Raw genomic sequence first — 12,168 nt, 5'->3', positions numbered from 1 at the left:
AAAAAAAAAAAAAAAAAAAAAAAAAAAAAAAAAAAAAAAAAAAAAAAAAAAAAAAAAAGCACATTTTGGTGAAATATATTTGACAAATGCATTCATTCCTTCATCATCATTATTAGGGGTGACCAATCCAACCCAACTTGAATTATAAGGTCTGGAAAATCCTTCAACTCAATCCAACCCGAATCATGTACACCCTTAATCACTACTAACTCGTTATGAGTCTTTAATGTTTTGATATATATATATATATTTATAATATATGTTAACATTCAGTATCCAAGTGTTTGAACTTCTGAGACTGTGAAATGGGTGGGGAAACTTGCAACTTTTTGACACTCACATTGTTAGAATCAGATTAGGGTTTGTGAAGGACAAAGGTCTGGTAGGGTACCCATTGCCGTAAATTCTGCTGACTTTGTTTGAATTCGTGGGCTTTGCTTCCACCTTTTTCACACTTATCTTTGCCTTTAAAGGGATTGGCTGTAACACATTTTAGATTATCTACAATTCGTCGCGTGTCATTTAATAGTGATGTGGAGTCCAACAACATTAAATAAATTTTTATCCAAGTATGAACATAAAAGGTAAGAAATACAAATGGTTTGGTTCATTCTAGTCCTAGCTCAAATCACCGATTCGAAATGGGCTATCAAAGAGCAAATGTCGGTATGTCTTCATTACCGGCTAGGCACTAGTAAGAAATAACAATGGTTTGATTCATTCCCTTGTTAAACTACTCTGGCTCGGGATTGTTTCAATTGGGACCATCTTGGAAGTTTGAGTCCAATTTTTTCCTCTTCAAGTGTATTATATAAACTATTCATAATGTCGTGAGATAGTTTGATCCATATTCGGTGTGAGCGTTAGAGGATTGAGAGGACTTTTCCCTAGTACTATAGGACAGAAAATGACGCACCTCTAGTGTACTAGTTATCGTGTACGTTGATAGTTGATAGCCAAATGCAGAGCAAATAACTGCTAAAAAGTGCCAATAAGGAATTATTTTAGTATCTATTTATAATAAAATTATCAATTTTTAACAAGTTAGGAGATACAATTGACTTATTTTCCAAGCTTAAAAAAAAAAAACCAAAATAGTTTTTTTTTATTTATAAATAAAATAAATAAGCACTATTGTTTCCTTACAAATCATAGATTTTAAGGGAAGAAAAGACAAAGAAAAGGCTTTGTATAGAGAGCAGTAGTCAAAGTAGGGCCCACTGTCACAGCCTTTTCTAATACCTTTTGACGATCTTCTTATGATGTCTCCCGCACCGCCACCTTCTTAACGGTCTAAACCACCCACTAAATTTTAAATTTCGATCATAACCCTTAAATTAGGAATTTTGTTTTTATTTAATTTTTTATATTTTTATTTTAACATCTAATTTTTTTTTTTTTTAATTCATAAGTCTACAAAAACACAATATAAAAAATTTATAATTTTATACTACATAAAATTTAAATTTACATATAACAAAACAATTATTTTTTTTTTAAAAAATTAAATTAGACTTATTTTCATTTTTTAAATTAGAATAAACGTGAGACAAGATTTATATTTATTATAGTCGTAAAAAATCAATACTCAAACCATAGTAAAAGAATAAAAATAAAGCTAAGTTAAGTATATGACTCTAATACCATGTTAGACGAACACGACTCTCCACAATTATATGATATTCTACCCTTTTAGCATAAACTCTTATGGCTTTGCTTTGGATTTTCCAAAATGTCTTATACCAATAGAGATAGTATTTCTTCATTATAAACTCATGATCATTCCTTAAATTAACCGACGTGGAAAATGATCATGAGTTTATAATTAAGAAATACTCTCTTCATTAGTATGAGGCCTTTTGAGAAAGTCCAAAACAAAGCCATGAGAGCTTATGCTCAAAGTGGACAATATCATACTATTGTAGAGAGTTGTGTTCGTCTATCATAGTATCAGAGTCATGCCCTATACTTAGTCGTGTCAATAGATTGGTAAATCCTCAAATGTCGAACAAAAGACTCCAAAAGAAAAAGAGTCGAGCCTACTCGAAGGCAGTAAAAAATGACTAAGACTTCAAAGGAGTCTAACCTTGATTAAGGGGAGACACACTTTGTTCGAGGGGAGGGGAGGTATTGGATGATGGAAAGTTGATTTGGAAGAGATGGAGGAAACACCTCCCTCGAAATTCTCTTGAGCTGAGCTGTTTTCCTCCTCCAAAATCAAATAAATCAACCATTCTATTCAATTTATCATTACCAGAAATTTTTACTTTGATGAACTCCATGGCGTCGCTACCTCTTTCCGCCGTCTCCGGCCACCGGAATCTCACATTTCCATGCCTCCTACTCCTCCTACTACCAGCAACACTACTTTTACCTCCTCTCACTTTCGCCTCACCTTGCCGGACCTCCTGCGGCAACATTCCGATCAAATACCCCTTCGGAGTTGATGACGGCTGCGGAGCGCCTCAGTTCCGGCGCATGTTCAATTGCTCCACAGATCTCTTCTTCCTCACTCCCTCCGGCACTTACAAAGTCCAATCCATCGATTACGACAAGCAATCCATGGTGATCTACGATCCGGCCATGTCGACCTGCTCCATCCTTCAACCGCATCACGACTTCGTCATGACCGATATCCAATCGATCATCATGCCGCCGACGCCGGACACCGTGTTCGCTCTCCTCAATTGCTCGATCGATTCACCGATCCTCAACCACTACAAGTACCTCTGCTTCAACTTCTCTGGCCATTCCTGCGACGAACTCTACGGCGCCTGCAACGCCTTCCGAGTCTTCCATCTGTTGACGAACAGTTCGCCTCCGTGCTGTTTCACTGGATACGATACTGTAAAGTTCATGAGTATGAACATTCTGGATTGCTCGCATTACACGACGGTGTTGAATTCGGAGAATCTGAAGGGCGTAGGGGCTCTGGATTGGGATTACGGGATGAAATTGAGCTTCTCTGTTCCGGATTTAGGATGCGATCGGTGTTCAAAATCGGGAGGAACTTGTGGATTTGATACTGAAACCGAAGGATTGTCGTGCCTTTGCTCCATTTCCTCTAATCATACCAGAGATTGCGGTAAGCCCTCCCCGCGTTGCGATGCGTTCCATTGCATATACATACATACATACATACATACATACATATATATATTATTAAAAACATTTTATAATGTCATATCCTATATTTTACCCATCTTTTAATTAAATTTAGTTTTTAAACTCTTGCACGTAAAATATTTTAGTTTATTTTTATTATTATTATTTTGCTGACAATTTAACAATAATTTATTTATTTTTATACAACAATGAACAAAAAATGTCTATTTTATTGTTGTATTATTATTATTATTCCTTGCTAACAGTTTAACCATAATTGATTTTTTTTGTTTTTATACAAACAAATTTTTAAAAAATCACTATTTTAGTTTTTATTATCATTATTATTTGCTAACCACTTTAACAATAAATATTTAATAATATAAAAGTGATAATGATATTAAAAAGTTTTATTTGTGTGTTTTTTTTTTTTTTTTTCAGTTGGTGGAAATATTACGAGTGGAGGGCCACACGAAGCATCCTCAGTATTCATATTAATTTTTTTATTAGGTATTATTCAGCTGATTTTAAGCTATTATTGAACTCCCAAAAAAAGGGGAAAAAAGATGTAAGTTATTAGGATTAAAATGTGGCACTATTTAATGATGATGAGTAATTAGTTTTTTATTATTTGGTTTTTTTTTTGTTTGAAGTAAATTGTCAGCATTTATTTATTTATCTATCAACTTTTAAACTATTTTTAACTAATGAATGATTATTTATTTATTTATTTTGGTAAATATTATAAAAATTAAGTAGAAGAAATTCGATCAATTAGCTAGGTTTATGTTGACTTTCTATTTAACAATATTAACATTTTTTTAAATTATAAAATTTAAGGGAAAAAAACTCAATTTACATCATAAACTTTCAATTGAGTGTTTCAATTAAAAATAATAATAAAATAAAACAATTAAATAAATCCCTCAAATTTCCCAAATCTAACCAAATATAATTTAATAAAATTGAAAGTTTTGGACAAAAAAGTTAGATCATTTTGTAAGTTAGGGTAAATATGGATCATTTTTAACGTGGAAGCCCGAAAAGAAAAGTCCAAAAAGGACAATATCTATTAGTGGTGGATCTAAGTTGTTACCGTCCATCTTGTAAGTGAGGAGTAAATATTGATTTTTCCCAAAGTTAAAGACTAAGATATAACGTTCCATAATTTTTTTTTTTTTTTTTTTTTTTTTTTTACCAAAAACATTTCAAAACTTGAGTTATTTACAATTAAAGTGAACAAAAAAGGAGAGGAAAAGGAACCTTTGTTTCTTTCCTCTTTTTGCAATAAGTCAGTATTTTTGGTACAAATCCTAACAGCCTAAAAATGACATTTACAAAATAATGTATACATACTGTTTAATCTGATGGCGGAATGGTCGGTTATTGATCAAGGCAAATTCTGCTCTTCCTTGTGGATTTCTTGGGAACTTCCATCTTCATTTGAGCCACTGGGTTCTTCATCATTCTTCATCATTAATCTGCTACAAATTGTCAAAATGAACTTCAGGGTTTCGATACAGATAAAATATGGTCTAACATGAGAATAGCTTAGCGGTTATGACATTTACTCCTCCGACCAAAAAAAAGATCGACTTCTGAACCCTCCGGAGACATCAAGGGTTTTTGGAACTAAGCGAACCAAAGGTTCATACTTGGGACCTCTAAGCTGATATACAACAAAACAATACTACATACCCAAAGATCATTCATTACCTTATTCCTAGAATGGGCTCCCTGTGCTTTAGTCATGACTGCCTAATTATTGAATATTGAAAGAGAAAGAGATTCGTGTTGCTAATGTGCTTGCTTATTGGATTGATGTAAGCTTGATTAGTGAGATCTTAAAAACTTCATAGAATGAAATGAACGATCAGCTATTCCGTTTGTGCTTGAAGCTAGTAGGCGACGAGAATCTATGGTTTCTATCCGTCAGTAGAAGGGTCAGATGCCTCTCCTACCGGCCGAAACATTGATTATGTCTCAATGGGGAAAACAACTTATAGCATATTGAAAGAACAATCCTAGAAAGAATGGATATACTCTCTCCCTATTTTTTGCTGGTACCCTATTTCATAGTTCAGTAAAGGAATGGAAAGAGCGGATGGAGAGAAAAATAAATATATGGAAAGTGAGAATAGTTTGTAATTGAGGTTACCTTAAAAATGTGAAACTTTGTTACTAATCTCATATACTGATGGCGAGCCTCGGGCGAACGAGCCATGGACTTGACTCTGGATAGCGCCTTTTCAACATCAGCATATTTAAGCTGGCGCCCAATTCGTAGAAACTCATATTCATCACTTTTCTCCACCTGTGAATGCGAGGAAGCAACTTCTCCAGTTGCCCCTTCGGCTTTGAACCCTCGCAGACCAACTCTTTTCCGCCTCCAGCGTAGAATTGCCTTTTCTACAATGCTAACTGTCCATATGACCTTTCTATACAGTTTACGAACTTGATGTCCTCTCACATGAGCCTGAATGCAAAATGACAAGCATGAGTTAAGATCAAGATCTTAAGAAAGCACAAAAAAGGTCGCCTTGTGAGGGGGCAATTGCTCCCACGATAGCCTAATTAACGATAATTTCCCTATTCCCCAACTTGTATTGTAGTTGAAACAGCCCAAACCCACCGCTAATAAATATTGTCCACTTTGGATATCACCATCAGCCTCATGATTTTAAAACGCATCTGTTAGGGAGAGGTTTTCACACCCTTATAAGAAATGTTTCGTTCCCCCTCTCCAACCGATGTGGGATCTCACAATCCACCAATTTTGGGGCCAGCGTCCTTGTTGGCACACTGTTCGGTGTCTGACTCTTATACCATTTATAATAGCCCAAGCCCATCGTTAACAGATATTGTCTGCTTTGGTCTGTTACGTATCGTCGTCAGTTTCACGGTTTTAAAACGTGTTTGTTAGGGAGAGGTTTCCACACCCTTATAAGAAATGCTTTGTTCCCTATCCTCTACCAGACAAACTATCTAAATAAATACAAATATGCCACTACTAATATTCCTAAAGTAATACCTAGCAATGTAGTAGACGAGCACAAGTACCTGGATTTTTACAATTCGGTTTCTTATCTTCAAAAACTCTTTTCTTCCCTTCCAGCCACGATAATTTTGTTGAATCCTCACAGCTGCGACGTGGAGATAATCCTCATAGTGAATTTTTTCAGCCTTGTGTAAAATTCCGAGAGCCACTAAGTCAACTGATTCTTCATGTATCATCTCCTTGTCACTTCCCATTAATTGTTTTTGACGAAATGAACGAGCACGGAAAGCAGCATGAATTAAGGCAGCAGCGTGAACAGACTTCCTGACAGCAGCGAGAGAACCCTTGAGGGAAAGGAGTTCGTCTTCCGCCAACTGCGATGATACGACATCTGCAGTCTGAATAGTTTCATCAACGTTAACATTTTCTTTGACGTTGTCCTTAAGATTTTCACCATCAGTCAAAGAACGTAAATGAGCTGTAAGATCAGCTTCAGCCAAATATCCAGCAATTCCCTTATGCCCTTGACTTGATGCCAAATCAGCAGCAGTTTGTCCTCCTGGAAATCCTGAAGTTGGATCATCCACGGCACCAGGAGAAACACCTAACCTAACCAGTGTAGCGACGGTTTCTTCCCTGGGGATCAGAGGACAAAATGACAGTAAGAAACATTGTTGAGAGATTATTCCAAGGTGTACATAAAAAGAATGGAACTGAAATTTTTAAGCACAACTCCTGAACCTCCTAAAATGAAAAGAGATCAAAGCATGTAACTAATACTTGAAAATCCAAGATGGAAACCAAACCTCCCAAAGTAAGACGCCCAGTGAAGAGCTGTCCTTCCCTTCGAATCTCTGAAGTTCGGACTGACCCCAGAAGCAATTATCGGTCCTATGGTCCATGCATAGCCAAGTGCAGCTGCCAAATGTATGACGCCTAGGCCCTCCTCATCCAAAACATGCGTTCCCATAGTTCCTTCATGAACCTTGCATGCTAGCCACTCACAAAGTTTATCCACCAGCAAAGATTGGATTATAAAATCCCTAGGGTTCATTCCATCACTTATTAATGGAATAGAAATCCCTTCCATCATTCTCCATTTTGCAATATTACTTCTGGATGACTTTATCAAACCTATGATTTTGCATTTCTCACAGTTTTTAATAGAGCAATCCAACCACTTTTCCTCTAAACATAAATTCAACAGCCTTGTCAGACGCATTTGAAACCGTAATTCATCTTCTGATGCACACTTGATAGCATTAGGTACAGAAAGGGTTGGTGGCTTTTCACGAAACTCAAACTCTCTCACCTCACTGCAGGCTAGCCTATTACAGCATGTCACATAGAAGGGAATACGCCCTGGAGCATGCAGGGGAGTTTGGCATCGAAGTACACTGTTTGACAGAATTTCTGCAGAAACCTCAACTTCCCCAAACATGCATCCCCACTGCGTTTCTACAGGAAGTTTTTTGCTTCCCAAAAACGAGCCAACTATTAGGACCTTCATAAATCCCAAAAAAAAAAGTCAAACATCGAACACTCAGCCTTAATGAATCTAAGGGGAAAAAACATGTCATGCAACAGTCGGTACCTTTGTTACATTTCCAGAATATGCCCAATCTGGGGAAAAATCGGAAATACTGAATAGCTGATCTTGGGAAAGTGAAGGTCCCAGTGAATCAATATCCAGCTGCATGTGATGCGATAAACTGGATACTTCCTTCTCATCATTTCCAGCATCCAGTGCACACCAGTAATTACCAGAGTCCAAAGTCATCAAAGAATCATCACAATCTCTTCCAATTTCCTTATCCATCCATCTGCCAAAACTGTCAAGTTTTTTGAGTTCTCCAAAACCTTCATGGTTCAAATCATATTTGGATGTCTTTTCTACCTGAACAAACGAGTCGTCTACCACCTGAGAATCAGTACACATACCAAATAGAGGAACTGTGATCAAACCGTGCTTCTTTTTCTGACACATGAAATACAGCGTTGGGCACTTCAACAATATACAAATATTTTAGTAGAGAACCAATTAACCATATAACAGTAAGCAACTGCGAAAAGAGTACAACAAGTTTTTTCCATGGTAAATGCTATTAGATGACTTAGAATTGATTCACTCTGACAGCATCCAGATATCATGAAATCGTTAACCTCGTCTTAAAAGAAACTTAAACATAATAAAAAAGAAATAAGAAAGAAAATGTATGCGACTGTATGTGACTGTGTGTTAGTAAGCAAAGAGTACACCACATCAATGCAGGTTCACATGTTCTGTTATGGAGATATAATGATATTATCCAAGTAATTTCACAGATCCAAATCGCAAAAAAATGTATCCACCAAAAACTGCAATCAACAAACCTGAACAATTCTCTGAGAAACTGCTTTTGCGGCAGGTACTTCTGCATCAGCAATCAAGCCATGCCCACTGTTTACCATATTTTTTACTAAGCCACTAGAAGCCAATCTTGCATCTATTAACTTATGTGTAATGGAATCAGTTATGGCAGATTGAATAATCACGATTTCTTGTCCACACAAATCAGACGATCCTGCACCATCTCACCCAAAAACGAAAAATAAACCAATAAGACAAACACGACGTAAACCAAAAAATGGCCGTTTGAACTCCCTAGCATAAAACAAAACTATAAAGTAACAAACAATTGAAAGTACAGAGTTCCAAAAGGAATTGATGAAGTCTCATTCATATTTATCAATAAAGGGTTTTTTTTTTTTCAGAATATCTCTTCATGGGGATTATGACCACTTTGAGGGAGTACAGATTTGCTTTAAACAATAAGCTATGCTGAAGGAGGAAGTTTGAGCAGGAAAATTTAATAAAAAAAATAAGTAAGGGTCCATTTGTTTCATGGGTTTTCATATGGATTTTCAAACAAACATTTAATGTCCTTGTTTGTTTAACATGGTATTATTGTCTAAGGAAAAGCATAGCTTGATCAGAAGTTTTCAGCAGATTAACCCAAAGATAACAAGAGAAAGAACAACAAAGAAATAAATGGTCAAGTTTCTTTCCCTTTCTTGCACAGTGGCACCAATTAAAGAAGGAAAATCCCATTAACACTGCAATTATAAAGAATGGTTCTCGGAAAGCTCAGACAACTGTAAAGATGAAGTTTTCAAGAAACTTCAAATTTCTTGGGCCAGAATTTTAATAAGCTTAGTCCTCTGACTCAAATATTCAAAATAAATAAATAAATAGCCATAGATATATGATTTCTTTTATATAGCCTGGTAATGAGGGCCCCACTGGGGCACCTGCGGACCAGACAGATTAAGTCTTCTTTCTGGAACCATAGAGTGATAAACTTTTCTTGAGAGTTGAAGAACGAAAATACAGTACTTTAGTCTTACCTGAAACATCACCTGCAGGCAAAGATGCAGGCAGCATGCTGGATTTAAACACATGATGATCATCAGAAGAGATTCCAGAGTCATTCCTAGCGCTAGAATCCACACCCCCATTTTCTGAACGCACTGTTTGCATAGGACTTAATGGACTTGAAGTATGAACTGAGCCAACAAGTGAAGTTTCCTGCATAAAGATGGGTGTTGAGCCTCCTTGACAACCTTCAGCCAATGACCCTGGATCAACTGACACACGAGATACGCCAGACCTGTGCCCCTACATCCCACCAAGAGTTAAATAGACAACACCCAAAAAGAAGGGGAAAAAAAGGAGCATGGAAATTAAAAAGCCTATGCACTGTCAAGAAGAGTAAAAATTACAACTGTAGAGTTTAATAAGCTTATCTAGTCCATTATTATTATTATTATTATGATTATTATTATCAGCTTCACTCATATTTCACTTAAAAAATAAAAAAAATAAAAAGTTTCATGGTTCAATGCCATTAGAACCACATTATGGAAAATGTGACCAGAGAGTAGAAGAGTTTTATAAGGAGATGAAGCTGGAAGTTCTCAGCTAACCATCTAAGTCCTATTTATCAATCTATATAAGTTTTCAATTAGTTACTAATGTTTCCTGCCTAGTAGTCCATATGGGCTTCAATGCTCATTCTTTAGAATGTCTGCTTCCTTACTCTAATCGCTGCTTTACTTTTATTACTTTTAACTTGATCAATAAAATAAAATGGAAATTGGGAATTTAAAAGAATAATTTGGAATAAATGAAACAGTTATAAACTGGGGGTCAACCTATTCAGCCCATTGCCCTTTAAGGTTGATAACTCAACCAGACTTCCGCTATATGAATCTTAGGACACAGCAGGTTTCAGTCTAACAATACCCAGCTCAATTGCATTTCAAAATAAGCAGAAGGAAAATTAGTACAGGTCAGAAAATCCTGAAAACAGTAGAAGGGGAGGGAAAAATTGCATTTCAAAATAAGCACCATCATAAGGCAAAAGAATCACAATTTAATGAAAACCCTTACAAAATACAGAGAAGTGCAAAGGGGTGGGAAAAATTAGACTAACATAATACCTCATTTACTTCTCTGTAATGCACAAGGACAATATGCTCTAATTGCCTGAAAACAGTAAAAGGTGAATGATAAAGAAGACAAAAAGATGTGACTGAGTATTATTCATTCATTAAAAATAGAAATTTCTTCAACAGGACCTAAAATATGCGAAGGAAAATCTATACATAGGAATAAGTCCTCCTAACCTAATGAAATAGCTCTACCATAATCCAAAATCTAAACTTAATGAATACCAGGAAAGAGAAATGGAGAGACAGAAAAACTCACTCATCAAGCATCCAATAACTTCTTCGCTGGAAGTTGTCATTGTCCTCACCATGTGCATAGTAACAATGCAGAACATCCACACTTCCACTCTACAAACACGGAAAGAATTAATTCACAAAATGAAACATTTTAAGCAACTTCTGTCCACAGGGAGGAAGGGGAGGGGGTAGAAGATGTGCACTAAGAACCTATTATGCACCATATTTAATGTACTGAAATGACTGCAGCAACTAGCACGAAAAGAAAAACTGTAAAACCAAGAGGGAAAATGACTTTCAGATGACCTGGACTCATCTTTATGATAGAAAATGCAACATCTAAAAAAAAATATCACGATTGAAGCCAAATCCACACATTTTGATGCTGGTACTTGTTTCTTCATAACATTTTTGTTTGTTGTTTATCCATGGTTTTGGGTATTTGGTTTGAAAGAAATAAGAGGCTTTTCACAAATAAAAGTGTTCCTTGGGAAGAAAGCTTGCTTAAGACTTATGCAGCTTCTTGGAATGCTATCATAAATCTTTTTGAAATCAGATTCCTTCTTGTTGCATGTAATTCTTAATTTTGGTTTTGGGTTTTAGAGGTACTTTATAATTTTAGTTTTGGAGTGCTTAGAATTCAGTTTTTCAATGATCAATGAGAAGTTCTCATTTCTTGTAGAAACAAAAACAACAACAGCAATAATAATAATAGTACTAATTTGTTAAAAGTACAAATCAAGTACTCAAGCTTCTACATATCAAGAAAACATATTTGCGTTCACCTTCCTATAATATTTTGGGGACACTTACAACTCACTACAGGAGTATTGACACGGGTATATGGAAATCAATCTAACGTTCATGACCTGAAAAATCAACGTGTTCAAGTGCCCCCCATCACTCATGACCATAGGGGAAAAAGTTAACTTACAACCATCAGATTGAACAGCACACCTTCAACTTTTCATGGGCTTCTTTGACAGTTTTTCCATCTTTCTTCTTCCTCCATTTATGACCATCTTTACGAAAATATCTAAGTGCTTTCCGATCAAAAAGGAACAAGGATCCAGCTGTAAGTGAATAGTATTAAGTTACTTTGTGCGCGGGCAGAAAGCAGCATCTCATCTAAGCAATATTTGAGCAAGCAGCATTGGAGTAAACACAATCCTTATGAGAAACGTTTCACAAAATAAGCAAAAGGCAAGGAGATTAACAAAATGACACCAATTGAGCTACCAGCATTGACTAACATAGTGGATGCCATTTCCACATGGTTCAACAGTGTTCCTACTTATTCAAAAGTCCAGCAAAAAAAAAAAAAAAAAAAAAAAAAA

The 12,168-nt window shown here is 35.9% G+C and overlaps 2 protein-coding genes across 8 annotated transcripts in view; one reads left to right on the top strand and one right to left on the bottom strand.

The window, feature by feature from the left end:
* Positions 1–2,079: 2,079 nt before the first annotated feature.
* LOC111479439 lies at positions 2,080–3,729 on the top strand. The gene is made up of 2 exons (XM_023124115.1): positions 2,080–3,085; positions 3,547–3,729. Exons 1-2 carry the CDS (start codon positions 2,272–2,274, stop codon positions 3,645–3,647), a joined length of 915 nt encoding a protein of 304 aa, XP_022979883.1. The 5' UTR covers positions 2,080–2,271; the 3' UTR covers positions 3,648–3,729.
* Positions 3,730–4,341: 612 nt separating this feature from the next.
* The window catches only part of LOC111479333 (calmodulin-binding transcription activator 3-like), a 10,278-nt gene continuing 2,451 nt past the window's right edge, over positions 4,342–12,168 (bottom strand). For 2 of the 7 annotated variants that reach the window (XM_023123916.1, XM_023123914.1), the window contains 10 exons: positions 11,789–11,904; positions 10,854–10,942; positions 10,586–10,631; positions 9,491–9,761; positions 8,477–8,667; positions 7,698–8,081; positions 6,910–7,607; positions 6,166–6,739; positions 5,264–5,581; positions 4,342–4,589 (listed from right to left, as the gene is read on the bottom strand). In XM_023123916.1, coding sequence (XP_022979684.1) covers positions 4,569–4,589; positions 5,264–5,581; positions 6,166–6,739; positions 6,910–7,607; positions 7,698–8,081; positions 8,477–8,667; positions 9,491–9,761; positions 10,586–10,631; positions 10,854–10,942; positions 11,789–11,904 — 2,708 coding nt within the window. In that variant the 3' untranslated portion in view covers positions 4,342–4,568. Of the gene's footprint in view, positions 4,590–5,263; positions 5,582–6,165; positions 6,740–6,909; positions 7,608–7,697; positions 8,082–8,476; positions 8,668–9,490; positions 9,762–10,297; positions 10,398–10,585; positions 10,632–10,853; positions 10,943–11,765; positions 11,905–12,168 lie in introns of those variants that run through there. The other 5 variants (XM_023123917.1, XM_023123918.1, XM_023123919.1 and 2 more) reach the window with 5 other exon arrangements.

Source organism: Cucurbita maxima, unplaced genomic scaffold (assembly GCF_002738345.1).
Source record: "Cucurbita maxima cultivar Rimu unplaced genomic scaffold, Cmax_1.0 Cma_Scf00005, whole genome shotgun sequence".
Taxonomy (NCBI): Eukaryota; Viridiplantae; Streptophyta; class Magnoliopsida; order Cucurbitales; family Cucurbitaceae; genus Cucurbita; species Cucurbita maxima.
This window is presented reverse-complemented; position numbering and strand designations above follow the sequence as displayed.

Excerpts from the sequence above, each read along its gene's own strand:
- LOC111479439 (XM_023124115.1), top strand. The coding sequence starts at position 2,272 with ATGAACTCCATGGCGTCGCTACCTCTTTCCGCCGTCTCCGGCCACCGG. Across the intron at positions 3,086-3,546 it reads TAATCATACCAGAGATTGCG|TTGGTGGAAATATTACGAGT; the intron begins GTAAGCCCTCCC and ends TTTTTTTTTCAG.